The 22,777-nt window shown below is 35.3% G+C and overlaps 1 protein-coding gene across 1 annotated transcript; it reads left to right on the forward strand.

Moving 5' to 3' along the window:
* The first annotated feature begins 12,927 nt into the window (after positions 1 to 12,927).
* LOC127150364 (uncharacterized) lies at positions 12,928 to 13,841 on the forward strand. The gene is made up of 2 exons (XM_051088063.1): positions 12,928 to 13,026; positions 13,308 to 13,841. Exons 1-2 carry the CDS (start codon positions 12,928 to 12,930, stop codon positions 13,839 to 13,841), a joined length of 633 nt encoding a protein of 210 aa, XP_050944020.1.
* The last annotated feature ends 8,936 nt before the right edge of the window (positions 13,842 to 22,777 follow it).

A 22,777-nucleotide genomic window follows, 5' to 3' on the forward strand; every position in this document is an offset into this window, starting at 1 on the left:
AAAGGAATAAGGAAAATGAGGAATTATGAAAAGGAAAGGATTATAATAATTCTTGTTTGGGGGAAGGAATAAGTGAAAGGATTATTTATAATCCTTGTTTGGAAGAAGGAATAAGTGGAAGGATAATGAGAGATTATTTATAATCCTTGTTTGGGGGAAAGAATAAGTGGGGAAGAATATGACAATTTTTTTTATTATTTCTTTTTTTAATTAGTACAAATATAATTTTTTAAAGATTCACATTGTAAATCATATACACAAATATTCGTATTTTATTTACCAAAATTTGAAATTTTTATCAGAAAACATGCCCATTAGTTTTCGTAAATACGATGTCAATTTTGAACATTTTGTATGTAAGTTTTCCGTGCCAAAAAAATTAATTGATCTGTTACATGTGAAAGAAAGTACAGGTATATCTTTAAATTAATGTTGTAATTGCAATATCAAAAAATTGCATATCGTTAACAATCGATTTAGAAAATTTTATTATTATTTTTTAATTCGTACAAATGTATTTTTTAAATTCGTATTATAAATCCAATATACAAATATTTATATTTTATTTACCGAAATTTGGAATTTTTATTGGAAAACATGTTTCATTAGTTTTTGTAAATATGATGTTAATTTTGAACGTTTCGTTCGCAAGCTTTTTGTGTCAAAAATTAATTGATGCATTACTTGCGAAAGAAATTACATGTATTTTCTTTAAATTGATGTTGTAAGTACAATGAAAAATTACGTATCGTTGACAATCGATTTAAAAAAATGACGACCAACGTAATAGCATTGAAACGAAATGAAATATGGGAAACAAATGTTTTTTTATAAAAATAATAACTTCACACCTTTTAATGAAGAAAGAGAAGAAATAAAAAAGAATAAGAGGGGATTGAGAGGAAGAAAGAGAAGGATTAAGAAGGAATAACGGGGATTAAATATATTCATTTTCCTCTCCTTATTCCTTGCCCCAAACATGGAATGGATTATACAGTCATTTCCTTTCCTTTTCCTTTCCTTCCCCAAAACATACCCTTAATGTTTCTCTAAACAAAATACATTCCAAGTCTTGTAGACGAATTTTGTTGTTCTTGGCAGTGAGCCCACTGATTTGTTGTTTTGTTTATTTTTGTTGTTCTTGGCACTACATTCAAAAAGATGAGTTTTTCCTGTGGCAAGGAGTACGTAAAGAAGGAGATTTCCATCTCATTCACTGGAAAAGTTTAAATTTTCTGTTGGAAATGTGGGGCCTGGATATTAGCATGGAAGCCACGGTCCTTGGAGTCTAAACAATTTCTGAAATGATTAGTGATATGGATGGTTTACAACTATGTATCAACCTTGAAGAAGCTCATTCCCTTGGACCTGTATTTCAAGATTCGTATGGAACATTTTTTAGTTCTAAGTTCGCTTATAAAGTTATATCTGTTATGCAGGACCTACAATCTCATTTGAGGGAGTTGATTCCAGAGTAGCAGGCTTGTCTATCCTAACAGTATTTGTCTAAGCATGATCAAACTTTCCAAGAAAACCTTACAGTTGTTTAATGTATATTCTTAACATGTTTAATAATTATGTATATAGGCTCGCCTTAAGAAATTATTGTTTGGTCTTGAAATATTTAATCCTTTTGTTTAATACCTGTCGAAGTTATTTGGTCTTGAAATGCCTGTTCTCAATGTTTTTATCCCCAAGATACATGGTTATCTCTGGTCTATTTCAATCGGAAAAATGTTAATATTTAAATAGTAATTGATTGGGAGTATTATATTTCTAGGGTATTTGCTTTAGGGGTCTGTCAATTCCTGAATGTCAAAAATTACTACCAGTTGCCAAGCCTGATGGGGAGCCATTACTCGCGGGTCTTCTGTGGCTTCTTCTCACAGGAAAGTTAAGTTAGTCAAAAAGCTTGTGTTTGACTTTTAGAAATTTATATATGTCTTATACTGCCAAATACTTCTTGTAAGTCGGGTTTTGCTATATACTGCAAAATATTTCCTCATTTATTCTTTCATGTATCAGGTGCCAAGCAAAGAGCAAGTTGATGCATTATCTAGGGAGTTACAAAGTCGGGCCACTATTCTAGGTTTCTTTATCTCGCTTGCTACATTATTCAAATCCTAAGTTATTGCATATTTCACCCGGAATAATCTTGAGTTTGAGATATTTAATATTGTTTTGACATTAAAACATAGAGTTATTTATTGTTTTTCTTAAAAACTTTTAATGGTTGTGAAAGTAATACTTTAAAATATTTTAAAATGAGTTTGGGATGTTTTGAGTGAAATGTTCTTTATATGAAAACCATGAACAAGCATCACTAATTAAGTAGTTCTCTTAAAAGTATTTGAAGGTTTTTTAGTAGTTTTAGAATACATGTAGTCTTTATCATTTAACCAAAAATTATTGAAACTTTAGGATTACTTGCTTAAGATAGAGGTTTAGCTTTATGTTAGAAAGCATTCAGTCATGAGGTTTCACTAACTGTAATATGATTACTTGCTTAAGATGGAGTTTACTATAATTTATGTTTATTCTTTTTGAGATGGCTTGTGGGTTGAATGCCATTGGGTAATTTATTTTTGAACAATGAGTTCTTTTGTTTGTTTTTTGTTTAATGTGTCAGACCTTGAGTTCTCTATATATTCTGAAGGCTTCCCGATCCTGCTTCCAATAGAAACTTAGCTCAAACTATGTTGGTCTCACTAGCTTTTGTTTTGGGATTTGTAACCTACTGTTGTGAATTGCAGTGAGTAGTTTACCTGCTTTCTTGTTAATTTAATTTATGAACTTTATCTTTTCATCAACCAGCAGATCTAACTTGCTATATGTATTGATATTGATAGAAATGCATGCTTGAAGTTGTTGGCTATGAAGAAAGGTTTTTCTTGATGGGAAATTCCTTGATGGTCGTTGCCCATCAAGAAAAAAGAAATTTGAAAAAAAAATTGCTTATTTCCTTAATGGATCATGCCGATCAATAAAGGTTTTCCTAGATCGCTGTCCATCAAGGAAACTAACGAAATTCATTCTTTTGCTCAAAGGAAACCAAATTGTTTTTCCACAATTTCTTAATAGGCAATGCCCGTCAAATAATATGATATGTTTTATATGTATTGTCCATCAAGCAATACATTCCTTGATGGTCTTTTATCGTTAACGAAATCACAATCCAAAAACTCACGTACTGTACCATTTTTGCATATGTGTTCATAAAATAAGAGATCTTTTCTCAACAGTCAGGACCGTCAAGATTAAGTATTGCATCAAGAAAAATATTTTTCTTGATGGTCTTTTGCCATTACCATCAAAAAATCAAAATTTATATGTGTCAAGAAAAGCTAAATTTGTAGTAGTGTAACTAATTACAATAGTATGATGGAATGATTCATATTGTTCGAATTAGGTAAGGAGAAAGAAATAGACAAGTATATGTTATATAGTTGTTGGTTGGAGATAGAAATTTACGTTTAAATATATAAAAAAATATGAATGTGGATTCATACTACTAGGCTTGAAAATGATGGAAATAGTCAAAGTTGTAAAAAGTCAAAATTGTTGACTTTTGACTTTCAAAAGTCAAACTTTGACCGTCATTATATCCAAATGTAATTTGAATTTGAGAAAATGAATGTGGATTCTCTTGGAATTCATGTCCTAAAACTTGTAGTTTGTAGTTTAACTTATATTATATTCAATAAAATTGGTATTGAGAATTTATTAGTGAAACTTGAATACTATAGTCTTGAATCAAATAAAGTAAGATTTTAAGGTTTTCTAGTGTAGATTTGAACTTTATGTAGACACATAAACGTGGATCAAGTTTGAGTATATATCCCAAACGATCTATAATGTATGAATAAGGTTGGGCGCCTTATTTTAGCCAGGACACTATGAATGCTACCCACTTTGTAATTAATACAAATGATGTGATCCTAAATCATTCATGTAGAGACATGGAAGTGGATGCATCCTATGTAAAGAGTTTACATAAGACTGGAACCATGAAATAGTCACTTTTAAATTATAAGACTGTTGACTATATAAAACTAATTATTTCAATTTTTGATAACCTACATAACTTAATCTTAAACTTGAGCTAACTATGAACGTCTACCCAAACGAAATTATCCTTAGATTTGCATAGATGAGGATAACTCATCAGCTTTGGCCCAATAAACCTACCATTTCAAGGGTAAGACCGGATGGATAGGTAGGGACATAAGGTGCAAGATGAAATTTTCTCCAACCTACTTTAGGATTAGTAGTTAGGTTGTTCCCTTAATGACTGAATCCAAGTCTTGAACAAATGAACCCTACCGTCTCATTAGTCCGAGAGTGATTCAGTTTATAGGTTGGACTTAAACCAATTGTTCAATAATGGATCAATGAGCCTTAAAGAACAAGATGCAGTCTTAGGAGGAAAACGATATTTTGGCCCTGGTGAGGTTACAAACAACCTGTGAAGGATTAACTTACTAGTTATGGTTATATTAGATGGACATAAATATACCTATAGCAAGGGAAGTGCAACTATGAGACTTTAGTGGAATGATCTGTTAGTTAAAAAATGTTGATTAGCTCGGTCTAAAATGGTTTAGCAAGTTAATCTTGGATCGTTGGAGCCCATGATGATCTATAGGTCTATTCAGTTCTCCTGCTAGTTCATATATGGATTTAACTAAGTACAATATGTTGGAATAATTCGAATTGTTTGAATTAAGTAAAGGATAAACCGACGAATATATGTGATATAGCCGTTGGTTATCAATTTGAGATAGAGCTTTATGTTTAAATATGATTTAAGTATTAAAAATAGGAATACAGATTCATATTCGTAAGCTTCGAACTTGATAGAAATGGTCAAAGTTGTAAAAAGTCAAAATGTTAACTTTTGACTTTGAAAAGTCAAACTTTGACCGTCTTTATGTTTAAATGTGATTTGAATTTCAGATAAATGAATACGGATTCATGCTCAAGAGGTCGAAATTAGTCTAAATGGAAAAAATTGTAAAAAAGTCAAATCGTTGACTTTTGAGTTGGAAAAGTCAAAAATTGACTTTGACTTGGACATGAATGGTCAAATGACCATATTTCCCTAGAACTAAGGTAGTGGAAAAATCCAACATTTTCTTGGATAATACCACCAACACTTGATCCGATAAGGGGATAAGGGGCAATAGGAGATGTAGACACCTAGCCCACTAAGTTCAACTAATGCTTAGTGGAATGTTAAGTGTTGAGATTTGATGTACTAGTTACATACATTTTTGGATGTGATTAGTTTATTTAAGACATAATAAAGGATATAGCATACATTTTAGGAGTTATTTTGGAAAATGGGAAAACCACTTTTTCTTTTTATTTCAAATGACATTTTTTGCACGTGCATGGTATTTTTTAAAATACCAAAATACTCACATTCCCGAACTATAATTATTTTGTCTCTACGATATAATTAATCTACGTTATGCATTTACCAGCCTTTAATTATTTTTCTATCAAAATAACATTAATTGATTGAATCTCAAAATTAAAAAAAATTATTATTTTGAATTTGGGAGAACCTCAACTATTAATTTGTTTACCAATTACCTTAGTTGAATACAAAATAACAAAATTATTATTTTTTAAAATTGGATAATCTCAACGATAAATTTTATATCAAAATAACGTTAATTAGTTGAATCTCAAGATAACAAAATAATTTTTTGAATTTGGGAGAATCTCAACCAATGATTTTATATCAAAATATCCTTACTTGAATTTCAAAATAACAAAATTATTTTTTTTTATCAGTTTTCTTTTTTATGCCCATTTTGTTTAAGTGAGAAGTCACCTATTTGTTTCTCAATTTTTTCTTATTAAATTCAAATTAACTTATTCTAAAAGTGTAGCATTGTGTACACACATACACATACATATATAATTAGTTTAGTAGCATTAATTCATACAATAGTGAAAATGAATTAGAAGTAAAAAACTAAGTTAGGGATAAAGCCTTAAACTGTTCTCAAATTAAGGATTGGCCATATCCCAATCCTTGTTTCAAATTTAAATCAAACTCATGTACTAAATTCATAGTTTGATTAATTGGATCTGTCAAATTGAGCAAAAAAAAAAAAAAAAAAAAAAAACTCGTATTTGGACTTTTAATTTATCTTTTTGAGATTCATCCACCCATACATGTGCATAAATCTCGAAAGGGACATTTGTTGAATAAGAAATTTTGGAACCAATCACAAATTGTCACATCTTTTACTAAAATAATTGTATTTGGGATTAACTAAAAATTGGCATGTGTCCAAAATTAAATTTAAAGACAAATTGGACAATTCTAATGATGTATGTGTCTTTATTATGACAATTAGATCAAATTTATTTTGGTTCAATTAAATATTATTTACTTAGGCTAAAATTCAATTGAGCCCAAAAAATAAGCTTAATTTAGCCCAAAATAAAATATGACTTAAATTCATGTGATTGAGCGCATGGGTATGGTCCATGGACTAGACCAAGCTCAAGCCTATGAAAATCCACCAGGGAATTCTATAAATAAAGGAGTTCTCTTCATTTGTAGGGGAGACAAATTTGTGACTCTAGAAGGTCTAGAGAGAATTCCCCGAAGAGATAGAAGACTCTTCAACTCCTAAAGTTAAACACCCTTAAAGATTGAAGCTCCTTTGAAGATACAAGTTTTCTTTCAAGTCTCTAATTTCAAGAACACCCTCGAAAATTAAAGCTCCTTTGAAGATACAAGCTTTCTTCCAAGTCTCCCACTTCAAGAACACCCTCGAAGATTTAAGCTCTTTTGAAGATACAAGCTTTCTTCCAAGTCTCCAACTTCAAGAACACTCTCGAAGATTGAAGCTCCTTCGAAGATACAAAATTTCTTCCAAGACTTCAACTTCAAGAACATCACGTGCTTCGCTTTCTCAAATCAAGCATAAGTATCTAGCCGAGAGAGAATCAAAGAATCAAATTCCAAAAATCGAACCACATCTCATCAAATCAACGTAAATACAACATCAATACAAGTTCAACTCCACGAATCAAATTTCTTCGAAAATCTCGTGTGAACAAATTGGCACGCCTAGTGGGATATCTCTACCTCTCATCTCTCTCTCGTCATCCAAATCTACAAGAAAATTGTTGGCATAAAAAAAGGCTGCATCCAAATCTTCTGTTGCAAGCGACGCTTACACAGAACCCATCACCCGCAATCATTCTAAGGGAATCACTCAAGAGCAGGATCAAGGTTCTAACGTCGCTCAAAGCATTCTCAAGCAATTGATGGAGTCTTCTAAAGTTGGGATTGTCCTCAAAGAAAATCCTTTGTATGATAATTCTGATTCTCGCTCTAGCAAGTCAAAGAAGAAAGCACATCCTGACGTGATGTCTATCATGATGGCTGATAAAACGACCGAAGCTGCCATGGCAAACATGGAGAGAAAAATTAACTTCCTGGTGAAAGTTGTGGAGGAACGAGACCATGAAATCACAGCTTTGAGGGAGCAGATGCTGACTCGTGAAACTATTGAGTCAAGTCAAACTCCTATTGCCAAAGCTACTAATAAAGGGAAGAATGTGGTGCAGGAAAACCAACCACAACAACAATCAGTCTCTATTGCTTCTCTTTCAGTTTAACAGCTACAGGATATGATCGCGAATTCCGTTAGAGCTCAGTATGGAGGACCGCCGCAAACTACTTTCATGTACTTTAAGTTGTACATCAAGAGAATCGATAACTTGAGAATGCCACTTGGGTACCAACCTCCAAAATTTCAGCAATTCGATGAAAAGGGCAACCTAAAGCAGCATATCGCCCACTTCGTTGAAACATTTGAGAATGCAGAATAAAGAGGAGACCAACTTATCAGGCAATTCGTTCGAAGCTTGAAAGGAAATGCCTTCGAGTGGTACATCGATCTAGAGCTAGAAGTCATTGACAGCTGAGAACAATTAAAAAAGGAGTTCTTTAACCGTTTCTATAGCACCAGACGTACCGTGAGCATGATGGAGCTTACAAACACCAACCAGCGGAAGGGAGAGCCAGTTATCGATTACATAAACCGATGGAGAGCTCTAAGTCTTGACTGCAAAGATCGACTCACCGAACTGTCAGCAGTAGAAATGGGCACCCAAGGCATGCATTGGGAACTCCTCTACATTTTACAAGGAATAAAGCCACACACATTTGAAGAGTTAGCAACTCGCGCTCATGATGTTTGAGCATCACCAGTAGAGGAACCAAGGACTTTGCTGTTCCTGAAGTAAGAAAAGATAAGAAGGAGACGAAGAGTGCCGAAAAGGTAGTGAAGAGCACTGTGAAAGAATCTATGGTCGTAAACATGACCCCACTGAAGTTCTCGAAAAGAAAAGAAGGGAGAGCTGAAAAGAAGGATGATGGAAGCGAGAGACGACGTCTGACTATAAAAGAAAGACAGGAAAAATGTTACCCATTTCATGATTCAGATATTGCTGACATGCTAGAGCAACTATTGGAGAAGCAGTTGATCCAACTGCCAAAATGTAAGCGACCTAAGCAAGCAGGAAAGGTGGACGATCCCAACTACTGCAACTATCATCGAGTCATCAGTCACCCAGTTGAGAAACGTTTCATGTTGAAAGAGCTAATTCTAAGGTTAGCTCGTGAAAAAAACGATCGAGCTAGACCTGGAGGAGGTAGCTCAAACAAACCATGTTACAGTAACGATAATATCAGAGGCTCTTTCGCCGAGATTGATTTTTGAGCAAAGGGAAAGCTCGGTCCAGTCCGAAACCTTCGAGCCTGTAGTGGTCCAATTCCATCAGGAAGTTGCACTTGAGGATTCTCGAGAAAAAGAAAGATCGATTGAAGAAGACGATGAATGGTGGATCGTTGTGACCTGCCAAAAGAAAAGAAAGTCAACTCCGATCCAAAAAGAGTCTCACTTCTACAGAAATTATAGAAGAGAGAATAAGGCTCAAAAGAATAAGAAAAAGAAGAAGACTCAAAAGCTTAAGCTCGTGCACGAGGAAGGTAAGGATTTCCCTCAACCATAGCGCTTAGTAACCTTAGCAGACTTCTTTCCAACAAGATTCCTTTGTGATCATCAGGATGAAAACCCAGGAGTTGTTGCATGTCATGCTATTAATGCAACGGACGAAGAAAGCATCCCGCTAAGATCATTAGAGGAAGAAGGAGTGTCAAAAGACCTATTGAGGTTTAATGTGGATGATTTGTTATCACTTCCTCAAGAAACCAAAACCATCCTCGTTAATGCATTGTTGAATTCAACAGCATCAAGTTCGAGTGCTCCAACTGCGACATACGAGAGTACTCCTTACTGCATGTCTATAGACTTCTCAGAGTACTGCTTACTATTGGGATCCAAAATTCATAATAGACCTTTGTATGTTTCTAGATACGTTCGAGAATAGAGAGTCGATCGAATTCTCATCGATAATGGATTAGCTGTAAACATAATGCCAAAATCAACTATGAGGCAATTAGGCATCTTAATGGATGAACTCTCAATTAGGCATCGTAAAGAAGGTTGAAGCCAACTCCAACCCATTCTCAGAGGCTGAGAATGACAGTAGCCCAGAAGTCGTGTCTGTAGAAGTTCCTTTTGTAAAGAGAGAAGATAATTTACAGTTGAAATCATTTTCAAGCAGTGAACCACATAAAAGTACAGGAACCTTTCATTCTGGAAAGAGTGAGGCGTCCACAAGCACCGCAAAAAGTATGATCTTGATGGATAAAAAGACTTCAGACCCACAGATTTTATGCTAAGTCCCCCTGTCGAGGCACAAGAAAGGCAAATCACCATTTGTAAGGTCCCTACAAGGCTCGAAACTTGGTGACATTGAAATCCTAAAAGAAAGCTTTACTACACCGCTTACCAAAATAACTAAGCAAGAAATAAAGATAGACCTGACAAAGGCAAGCTTTCCACAAAGGTGGACAAAAGACGGGTTCGACCCCAAGGCTTACAAATTGATGGCAAAAGCAGGTTATGACTTCATAACTCACACCGAGTTTAAAAGTTTGAAATTCACGAACTACCTAAGCTTTCCTCAACCCAAAAGAAGCTGTTACGGGAAGGACATGCTATACCCATGTTAAGAAAAGGGCTCGGATACAAGTTGCCAGAGCCAATTCGTATAACTATAAAGGGGAAAGAAAAAGTGGTTGACATCAAACATATAATTGTAAAGAAGGTCGATAGTATGGAAGAAAAAGAAGGTGACAGTCAAAGAACCTCAGCATTTGACCGAATTAGTCCACATGTTGCACGCACCCCATTATTTGAAAGACTAAGCATGACAGAGGCAGAAAGAAAAGATCATCAGTCAACATCTAACCTTGATCGACGATCGACCTTTCAAAGGTTAACTATGACCTTTAAAAAAGAGAAAGGTATATGTCAGACCTCGATGACTACAAGACCATCGACCTTTGAAAGGCTAAGCATGGCTAAAAAGAAAAATGTACAAACACCTCGCCCTCTAATTTTTAATCGTCTTGGGGATGGAGGCCCACATGTCCAGATTGGTTTTAGCATAGACACAAAGAAGAAGGAATCAACATCTCGTGTGTCGGTCTGGCATCGAATTAAGCATACAGATGATGGAAGTTGCCATGGTAAGGAGTTTCCTTGCGAGGTAGAGGGTGAAAGAGAAATTTGTAGTGATGTTCTTTCCCGAATGAAAAGAAAAACTTTTGTTACTCTCAATACCAGTCAAGGTTCCTTGAAGGTGAAAAGACATGATGTTATACTAACTAATCCTGAAAAGGAAGACTCAAAATAAAGAGAAGGTGAAATCTCATGTCATCACATCACCATTCTTGAGGAATTAGAGATTGAAATCCCTGAAGAAGACGCAGAAGATGTCCCACAGAGTTTAGAAGATGGTGGCCAATCTACCGTAGATGGGCTGAAAGAGGTAAACCTTGGTACAATAGAAGAACCACACCCAACTTTCATTAGTGCATCTCTCTCTAGTGAATAGGAGGGTAAGTATATGAGTTTTCTAACAGAGTATAAGTACATTTTTGCTTGGTCGTACAAGGAGATGCCAGGACTTGATCCAAAGGTAGCAGTCCATCATCTCGCAATTAAACTAGGGTATCGACCGGTTAAGCAAGCACAACGACATTTTTTACCAGAGCTTATTCCCCAAATCAAGGTTGAAGTCAACAAATTGATTGAAGCAGGATTTATTCGCGAGGTTAAATATCCAACATGGATAGCAAACATTGTCCCTGTCAGAAAAAAGAATAGGCACCTTTGCGTTTGTGTAGACTTTCGTGTCCTGAATAAATCATATCCTAAAGATGATTTTTCTTTGCCCATCATAGAAATCATGGTTGATGCAACCACTGGACACGAGGCACTATCCATTATAGATGGGTCCTCTGAATATAATCAAATACGAATGGCCTTTTCAGATGAAGAAATGACAGCTTTCAGGACCCCAAAGGGAATATATTGTTACAAGGTGATGCCCTTTGGATTAAAAAATGCTGGTGCCACTTATCAATGTGCTATGCAGAAAGTGTTTAACGATATGCTATATAAGTATGTCGAGTGCTACGTTGATGACCTTGTGGTCAAATCCAAGAAACGACAAGACAATTTGAAGGATCTATTAGTTGTGTTCGACTGCTTGCGAAAATATCAATTAAGGATGAACCCTCTTAAATGCGCGTTCGGTGTAACTTCAGGAAAGTTTCTCAACTTCATTGTAAGAGACCGAGGGATCGAGATAGACCAGTCCAAGATTGATGTCATTCAGAAGATGTCAAGGCCAATGAGTTTGCATGACCTAAGAAGTCTCCAGGGACGATTGACTTACATTCGAAGGTTCATCTCCAACTTGGCTGGTCGGTGCCAACCTTTTCAAAAGTTGATGAGAAAAGGAGAAAATTTTGTGTGGGATGAGGTTTTTCAGAATGCTTTTGATAGCATAAAAAAATACTTGCTCAATCCCCCAATATTAGGAGCTCCAATACCTGGCAAGCCATTAATATTGTACATTGTTGCACAAGAAAGGTCTCTAGGCGCATTGTTGGCGCAAGAGCAGGAGAAAGGAAAGGAACGTGCTCTCTACTATCTAAGCAAAACTTTAGTTGGGGCCGAAGTTAACTATTCTCCCATTGAGAAAATGTGCCTTGCACTTTTCTTTGCCATCGATAAGTTGAGGCATTATATGCAGGCCTTCACGGTTCATCTAGTAGCAAAGGCGGACCCTATAAAGTATGTTCTGTCTAGGCCGATTATCTCTGGATGCTTAGCCAAATGGGCGGTTATACTCTAGCAATATGACATTGTCTATATTTCCCAAAAGGCGATAAAAGGACAAGCGTTGGTCGATTTTTTGGCGTACCACCCAATTCCTTCAGATTGGAAGTTATGTGAAGACTTGCCAGATGATGAAGTTTTCTTCATGGAAGTTATGGAACCCTGGACTATGAATTTTGATGGCGCAACGCAAAGAAGTTGTGTGGGGGCAGACATTGTCCTTATTTCTCCTGAGAAATATATGTTGCCTTATAGTTTTGCACTCGCTGAACTGTGCTCAAACAATGTAGCTGAGTATCGGGCCTTGATAATTAGTCTTCAAATGGCATTAGAGATTGGAGTATCACTCATACAAATTTACAGTGATTCAAAGTTGATAATCAATTAGCTATCACTTCAGTATGATGTGAAACATAAAGACTTGAAGCCATACTTCACTTATGCTTGACAGTTAATGGAAAGGTTTGATAGTGTGATGTTGAAGCATGTTTCTAGAACAGAAAACAAGAGAGCAAACGCATTGGAAAATTTGGCCACTGCCTAGATGATGCCAGATAACTTAGCTCGAAATATACCACTTTGTCAACGATGGATTAGGCCTCTAATTTTGCCTGAATGTCAGGAAGCGAACGTAATGACATCCCATTTGATTGATGAAGAAGATTGGCGTCAACCTATCATAGAGTATCTTGAGCATGGAAAGCTTACAAAGGATTCTCGTCATAAAACTGAGGTACAAAGAAGGGTCGCACGCTTTATTTATTACAAAGGAGCCTTATATCGTCGTTCTCTTTAATGACTCTTTCTTCGATGTCTCGAAAAGGAGGAGTCGATAAAAGCTCTAAATGAAGCACATGCGATGTTTGTGGAGCACATCAATCGGGACCGAAGCTTCAATTTTAGTTGAGAAGAATGGGTTATTATTGGCCTAAGATGATTCAAGATTCAATAGACTATGCAAAGAAGTATGAAGCTTGTTAATACCATGCAAACTTCATACATCAACCTCTAGAGCCTCTACATCCAACTGTGGCTTCTTGGCCGTTTGAGGCTTGTGGACTTGATCTGGTTTGCCCTATTACACCGAAATCATCAGCAGGACATTGTTATATTCTTGCGGCAACATATTATTTCTCAAAGTGGGCTGAGGCCATTCCTTTAAGAGAGGCCAAGAAAGAGAACGTGGCGAACTTCATTCGTACCCATATTATCTATCGATATGGTATTCCTCACCAGATCGTGACAGATAATGGAAGAAAATTCTCCAATAGCATGATAGATAAATTATGTGAAAAATTCAAGTTCAAACAATACAAGTCATCTATGTATAATGCAGCTGCGAATGGCCTAGCTGAAGCATTCCATAAAATGTTATGCAATCTTCTAAAGAAAATTGTCTCCAAGTCGAAGGGGGATTGGCAAGAAAGAATCGGTGAAGCATTGTGGGCTTATCGAACCATTCATCACACTCCTATAAGGGTTACACCATATTCGCTCGTTTACGGTGTAGAGGCTATCCTTCCCTTCGAAAGAGAATTCCCATCATAAAGAATGCCAGTGCAAGAGGGGTTGACTACTGAAGACAATGTCAAGTTACGTCTTCAAGAATTAGAAGTACTTAATGAAAAGTGATTAGAAGCTCAACAAGCATTGGAATGTTACCAAGCGAGAATGTCTAAAGCTTTTGATAAACATGTCAAACCTCGCTCCTTTCAGGTTGGTAAGCTAATACTAGCTATAAGAAGACCAATCATCACAACAAGACGTACAGGAAAGTTCACACCTAAATGGGATGGACCCTACATTGTCAAAGAAGTGTACACAAACGGTGCATACAAGATTGTTGATCGAGATGGATTAAAAATTGGTCCAATCAACGGCAAGTTTCTTAAGAAATTTTATGCTTAATGTCATTATCCAATAAAAAAAATTGAACTACGTTATGACTTGATCCCTATATTATAAAGGGTACGTAGGCAGCTTAAGGGAAACTTTAAGTTCAGTCACACGTAAAAAAAAATCATGTTTCATCGTCATCTCATATGTAAAAAAATTGTAAAATAAATGTAAATGTAGCCACACTATAATAAAAAAAATTCTTTTGCATTATCATTCAACAATTTTTATTTACAAGGATTGCAACAAAAGAAAATGGGGCGTAAATCAAAGCTTCCACTTGAAGTTCTTAAATTCATCTCGTGCAGCTTCCGTGCTCCTACGAACCGTAGCCAAGGCCTCAATCGCTTCTTCAGTAATAACAGGGGTACCTTCAAGGGTTTTAACTTGATCCTATAGCTTGGAAACTTCTAGTTCTTGCTGATTTATGGCCTCTGTTTTCTCAGAAGATAAGATTGACAGTTGTTCAGATTCAGAATTTATAACTGCGTGGCTCTTTCTTGAATAACTTTGACATCCTCTCATCGTTGTTCCATCAAAGTTAAAGCTTCCTCAATGGCAGAGGTCTTCTCATCTAATTGACGAGCTTTATCTGTTGACAACAACTGTGCAGAATATGAAGATTGCACATCGTTGAAATTATCTACCCTTTTAAGATAACTATTTAGATACTCTTCAACAGAAGTCAAGCCATCTGTATGGATCTTCTCAATCCCCGAGAGAACTGTTGCTATTTCTTGTCTAAGTCTTGGGATATATTCAAAAGGAGTTCGCATGATCTTATCTTGTATATCCTCCCACATACATAAGGTTGTTTTCTTGAAGAAGTTTGAGACCACCTTTTCACCAACCCATTGAGAAGGTTCAGGGCTTCTCCTAATTTGTCTCTTAGAAGCGTCTAAAGGCGATTCAAAATACTTAAGGGGAGCATGTGTCGAGCTAACCATCTGTAAAGGTTCTTCAAGACAGGCATCTCCTTTGGATGGAGGACTCCCAATGTTTTTTCCTCCCACTGTCATCTTGCTTCGACAAATCTCCTCGAGAAGAGTAGATGGACGTAAGGACTGTTCGGTTGGTTTAGAGACAGGAGTCTTCGAGGTACCAACTCCCTCAATGGCCGAATCAACTACATGAGGTCCTGTCAAAGATTCATCGCTATCTAGTTCTACGAGGCTTTTAAGATGAGCGTTCAAAGGCAACTGCAGAAGTAAGTAATTAATAAGTCATTTGTGAAGAAGATGAACAAAAAAATTTAAGAAAGGAAAATGTGCAAACCAATGGTGGAACATTAGGGACTCCCAAAGCACTTGAACCGCTTCCGTCGGGATCATAACCTGATACATTTGCTTTCTTCAAAGGTCTCTTCCAATGACGATCACCTTTGCTGCTATCGCTCTCATCTTTATGCTCCTTTATCTCCTCTTCGAGATAAAGGCCAAATTGGTTCCTCGGTTCCAATGACGATCACCTTTGACGATCACCTCGACCAGGCAAATTTTTTACCAGCTAGATTGCTTCCTCGGTTCTTGAGTAGTTTGAATTGTGAAGGGGGAGGAATGACACTGCTGACCAAATGATGTATGTTATCCTCAAAATAGGTCATATGCCTCATGGCCCACTAGTCTGTGAATCGCTGTGTCACATGCTTGCAAGGCTCTAACGAACTTGCGGACAAGTATAACTTAGATAAAGTATTACGCCTCGTACATATCCTCCAGTGGTGTAACATATTATCTGGTGTGATCGCAGGGAGCATGCCCCCTATATCATTAGGGATATCCCGGTAAAAGCCAAATTGGCGTCCAAATCGATACGGACTATATGATGTTATGATCCAAGTATTTCCACAGTAAGGACAAATAGCAAGAACGCATGCTCACAAAATAAGAAGTCTACAAAAATGATGAATCATGGGTATCAACCATGCGTTCGTGTTTATTCCTGTTCGGGAGGTTAGCGTGCCACTGAATTCTTGCACCATTGTGGATCAGTTCTCGTGCCTCATATTCGCCAAAATAAATAGATCCGCCTTCACAGGAAAAGTTAGTTATTTTGGGACCTCGAACTTTTGTGGGAAGTGGATAATGCGTGCCAAAATAATAAGCTAACCAGTGATTGAAAGTCCATGCGTCCTATTGGATTGGAGGCTTTGGTTATCAAACCTAACCCATTATATATGTTCGCTAAAACTAGAATTGCAAGACTATAAATAGCGCCAATGGTCATTAAGCTTCCAACCATAAATACTCTGAGACGAAGAAATGATCCTTTCTGTGGAAATACAAAAAGACATAACCAGCAAGGTAAGAAGGCAGCTAAATACGTTTCATCCTTCAGATCTTTCCTGATTTCGAGTTCTGCAAATAACAGGTTTTCTCTAGAGGACAAGTCACGAGCCTGGATCTTTGAACCATCAGGGTTCTAGGTAGATTTGGAACGTGACACCTTCTTTTGTTTTCGTGTGGTTGGCTTATCATGGCTTCTGGACCCAAGGTACCAAAACGAAATTCATGAGCTAATAGTCACTTGGGAGTTGTTCTTAGAGGATGTCATGCAATCCTTCCTCTGTGTAGAAACTATTAAATAATACGTCTGGAAGAGATATTGACAGGATGTCGGAAGATCTCGCGAGGAGGTCAATTCCTTAAAACAAGGGATCCTTTCCTCGTAGAGATCTCCCTTAATAGGAAGACTCCCAAAGGACCATGCTTCACAAAATGCTCGAACAACATCACCATTACGATCGTAAGTGTACAAAGAGGCTATTACGGTACCATATAAACAAGTACTGTAAAGAAGTCGCACATTTTGACCAACTACAAGCTCTAGCCACTCCCAATGGCAGTCAGTAAAGCAGCACTCTCCAGGAACCTTGGTCATAGCACCCAAACGTGTTTGACCTTCAATTAAACATTGTCTGAGGGTAAGAGCTCTATCAGAATTAGGAGCCTCGTTATGGATAGAAGACTGTAGGACCCATGCAATTTTTCCCACGAATATAGGTATCTCCACAGACAATCTGGGAAGAATTAAATTGTTACCTAAACATGGCTAACGATCTGCAAAAGAGCCAGTCCATGGCTTCTCCACAAGGAAATTAAGTTCATCTTCTCTTGGTTGATTTCTATCAAAAGAAACTACAAGGTGTCGGACTCTAGACAAGTATCGTTCTTTGAAGTAAACCATTGTTCTGCAAAATAAGATCACCAAAAGCATGTTAGTATGCTGATAACGTGGTCTTGGAACAAAGGATATATAAAAGTAAAGGTGGACGGAGGAGGACGTCATGATAGAGTTGCATGTTTATCATGACCAAACCCTAAGAAGCAAGAGAGCATCATGATAGAGTTACATGTCTATCATGAACAAACCCTAAGAAACAGGAGGGCGTTATGATAGAAACTTATCGGCTATCGTGAATAAACCCTAAGAAGCGGGAGGGCGTCATTATAAAGTTGCATGTCTATCATGAACAAACCCTAAGAAGCAAGAGAGCGTCATGATACAGTTGCATGTCTATCATGAATAAACCCTAAGAAGCAAGAAGGCGTCATGATAGAGTGGCATGTCTATCATGAACAAACCCTAAAAAGCAGGAGGGCGTCATGATCGAGACTTATCGGCTATCATGAACAAACCCTAAGAAGTAGGAGGGCGTCATGATAGAGTTGCATGTCTATCATGAACAAACCCTAAGAAGCAAGAGGGTGTCATGATAAAGTTGCATGTCTATCATGAACAAACCCTAAGGAACAGGAGGGCGACATGATAGAGTGGCATGTCTATCATGAACAAACCCTAAGAAGCAGAAGGGCGTCATGATAGAGTTGCATGTCTATCATAAACAAACCTTAAGAAGCAAGAGGGCGTCATGATAGTGTTGCGTGTCTATCATGAACAAACCCTAAGAAGGAAGAGAGCGTCATGATTGAGTGGCATGTCTATCATGAACAAACCCTAAGAAGCAGAAGGGCGTCATGATAGAGTTGTGTGTCTATCATGAACAAACTGTACGAAGCAAGAGGACGTCATGATAGAGTGACATGTCTATCATAAACAAACCCTAAGAAGCAAGAGGGCGTCATGATAGAGTTGCGTGTCTATCATGAACAAACACTAAGAAGCAAGAGGACGTCCTGATAGAGATGCATGTCTATCATGAACAAACCCCAGAAGTTGACGGTCAAAGAAGTAGGACGTCGAGGAGACTGTAACCTCATATATACTTGCATGACACCTTCAAAGGTTCGAAAAAAAACAAGAAGAAGAAGAAAAAAAAGGGAAAGAGAAGATGTTTCTCTCGTATCTTTGTTCTGCTTGATGAGTAATGAATGATCAAGGTATGAGTCTATTTATAAGGCTAACAAGACCAATTCCTAAGAGGATTTGGATTTATTAAATAATAAAATAAAATTAAAAGTGAATTATCTTATGTTATTTTATCTTGGAATAAAATCTCAGATATCATTTTTTAAATATTTAAACATATTTTAATAATTTAATATTTTAAATAAAAATAAAAGTGAATTATCTTATGTTATTTTATCTTGGAATAAAATCTCGGATTTTCATTTCTGAGATATTTAAACATATTTTAATGCGTTTATTATTTTTTTCAAAAAAATTAAATTAAAATTAAATTATCTTATGTTATTCTTGGAATAAAATCTCGAGTTCCACTTTTTGAGATAATTAAGCATATTTGAATATTTCAAAGTTTAGATTTTACCCCCAAATTAAAATTTAAATTTAGATTTTATCTCAATTTGTTTTATCTTAAATTTAAATTGGAGTCATATATCCAACTTTATCATATTTATCTCAAAACTAAATTTGGTCATTTTATTCCAATATTAAAATTGGTCAACATCTAAGGTCAAATTAGGGTATGCTAGAAATCTGATCTTTGTCTCAAATTAAAATATGGTTCCAAATTTTATACAAAAATCATCAAATATTTATCCGCAAAACAAAACTAAGTTAGGGATAAAGCCTTAAACTTTTCTCAAATTAAGGATTGGACATATCCCAACCCTTATTTCAAATTTAAATCAAACTCATGTACTAAATTCATAGTTTGATTAATTGGATATGTCAAATTGAGCAAAAACAAATGCTCGTATTTGGACTTTTAATTTATCTTTTCGAGATTCATCCACCCATACATGTGCATAAATCTCGAAAGGGGGCATTTGTTGAATAAGAAATTTTGGAACCAATCACAAATTGCTACATCATTTACTAAAATAATTGTATTTGAGATTAACTAAAAATTGGCATATGTCCCAAATTAAATTTAAAGACAAATTGGAAAATTATAATGATGTATGTGTCTTTATTATGGAAATTAGATCAAATTAATTATTGTAGTTCAATTAAATATTATTTACTTAGGATAAATTCAATTGAGCCCAAAAATAAGCTTAATTTAGCCCAAAATAAAATATGACCCAAATTCCTGTGATTGGGCTCATGGGTATGGTCCATGGACCAGACCAGACTCAAGTCCATAAAATGCCACCAGAGAATTCTATAAATAGAGGAGTTCTCTTCATTTGTAGGGGAGACAAATTTGTGACTTCAGAAGGTCTAGAGAGAATTCTCCCAAGAGATAAAAGACTCTTCAACTCCTAAAGCCGAACACCCTTGAAGATTGAAGCTCCTTTGAAGATACAAGCTTTCTTCCAAGTCTTGAATTTCAAAAACACCCTCGAAGATTAAAGCTCCTTTGAATATACAAGCTTTCTTCCAATTCTCGAACTTCAAGAACACCCTCGAAGATTGAAGCTCCTTTGAAGATACAAGCTTTCTTCCAAGTCTCCAACTGCAAGAACACTCTGGAAGATTGAAGCTCCTTCGAAGATACAAGATTTCTTCCAAAACTCCAACTTCAAGAACATCACGTGCTTCGCTTCCTCAAATCAAGCATAATCATCTAGTCGAGAGAGAATCAGAGGATCAAATTCTAGAGATCGAACCACATCGCATCAAATCAACGTAAATACAACATCAACACAAGTTCAACTCCACGAATCAAATTTCTTCGGAAATCTAGTGTGAACAGCAGGTTGTAGACTTGAAAATCAAATATGGAAGATGAAAAATGATGATAGTATTTGCATGCTTCAAATGTTTATGTTCTTCTTCTTGAAAATGCATGATGGAGTTGAAGATGAAACAAAAACGTCAAATGGAATGGTAACTTGCAAAAGGAAGGGTAGACATTGGGGTTTTCCTACTTCAAGATGGAAAGACTAGGGTTTGTTCGCTTGAAGAAGATATACGAGATCAAAAAAGAAAATTAGAAAATGGAGACGAAAGAAGATGGAGAATCAAAAAACAAAAATGAAAAATGAAGATCATTGTAATAGGTCTGAAAAATGGAGATGAAGGGTTCTAATTTTGATTGGACAAGTATATAGTTGTAATTATGTTTCAACATTTATTAAACTGTATTTATTTTATTTAAACTTAAGATAGTAGCATACACTCGGTGTGTATAGGGGGTATTTTGGATTTTGGGAGACTCTTATTTATTGTATTTATCTCATAATTACATATAGTAACACAAGTAAAACATAACATATAAAAGATGCATTTCACAAAACGTAATTAATAGCTTAAAACAATTTTAAGGCGTTACGACTGGGTAGGACGATGGTAATATCTTATATTGAAACAAATCAAATTTGTTTGTCATGACAGATCTCAGATCTCATCTAACCATATCAACGAAAGGAAAAGATATCTAGAACAAAATCATTCAATCAGACACATGCAATTTACACATCTCATATGAAATCTGAATTCAAATATCCCATTCAATATACACGAAAAGAATTAACATCACATATTAACAAATCAATTCGGTTTGATGCATAACAGACTAATTGAATCTAAAATAGATTTTTAGCATTGATCAAAGAAACTCACAAACCCTAATTTTGTCAAACAAAATCGATTGAGAAAGATCGACGAATCAGAATATTGAATGGCTAGAGGAATCAAAATTCTCAGATTAATATCACATATCAAACCTTAATTGTAATAAACATAATCAAATTTAATTGTTTATGCGAAGCAACCTGACTATGATACAACTGTTGGAAAACGATCTAAAGCTACATGCTGTAGAATTAACATAAAAAATTCTCTAACCCATAAAAAATTTTCTCTAACTCTTAAAACATAAACAAATCATGTATAAATAATTAAATCACAAATAAACATACCTATGTGCCAATGTAAGTAACTCTCCAAGATTGAATTACCTCTAGTAAGAACGATCTTCAAAATTTATATCACCGAAACACTATGAAATCACTAGTGTTCTCTAACAGTATTCACACAAGAATTGAAAATTTGACTCCTCAAATTTGGGCATGCTAAAAACTCAAAGAGGGAATTTCGACTCTCTAAATTCTCTCTATGTGACAAATAAATGTATGCGTTTTGCTGTGTATATAAAATAAGATGTATAAGGTGTTATTTATAGGCTTCTTAGGATTTCTTAATAACTTAGAGATTCCTAATAAGCTTTCAGTTCTCCAATTCGACTTATTAATTATCAAGCCCAAAGACAAATTCGACCCAGTTCTTTTATGTGCGAGTCGTTAGGTTAATTTAATATGACAATGGACCCATAAGTCATAATTGGTCTATAGCATGACATTATGGCTACTCATATTAAATTAAGTCGACGATCCAGTATAACCTAATATAATTATTGCTTTAATCCTTTTATTACGCGATATCTATAATTGAATATAAGGTATGGACAAAGTCACTTTATCTAATTCAATTGCTTTCTCGATCAATAAGCATACTGAAATAATAAATAATATTTATACCCTTATTAATTCATTTATAGCACGACCATGCATTTCCACAGTCACCCTTAACCGAGGGGCCCAGAGATTATCTCTCCATAAAAAGAGGGATAAATTCTATCTTGATTAATCTTTGTCCATTACATAATTCATAACATATTCAAGTACAACCTATATAATTATCTGGTTAAAGATAACATTTGATTGCATCTAAATAGATTAATTCTTATGTTTGACACTATGATAATTTTAGGTCTAAGGATCAAAACAAATAATTATTTGAGATTATTTATGACACATGTAAATGTAATAATCTCAAAAGAGAATCCAATTCTTATTCTCTAATAAGAAAATATAATTATAATTTATTTCTCTACATATACAATCATCATATGATTATGAATTATAACTCATACTAATCTTAATTTATTATTGTTCCCACCATAATAATCGATTAGGGATATTTAGAATATAATAACATGTTTATGGATATTATTATACAATAACATGCAATTGAATAATAATAAAAATAATAATTTTTACTAAATAATAAACAAATTATAATAAAATTATGAGAGGGCACAATAAAAGACAAATATAATATTTCAAAAGAGAGAGTGACCAATAAACCTAAATCTAAAATTCTCTTTCAAGTAGTCCCTAATTAGAGATGAATAAGCGTGTTTAAGACAACTTTACGTTCTGTACATTAAACAATCATGGTTAGAAATGTACTTCCTAAGTATCCACTAGTCACTC

Source organism: Cucumis melo, chromosome 7, assembly GCF_025177605.1.
Source record: "Cucumis melo cultivar AY chromosome 7, USDA_Cmelo_AY_1.0, whole genome shotgun sequence".
Taxonomy (NCBI): domain Eukaryota; kingdom Viridiplantae; phylum Streptophyta; class Magnoliopsida; order Cucurbitales; family Cucurbitaceae; genus Cucumis; species Cucumis melo.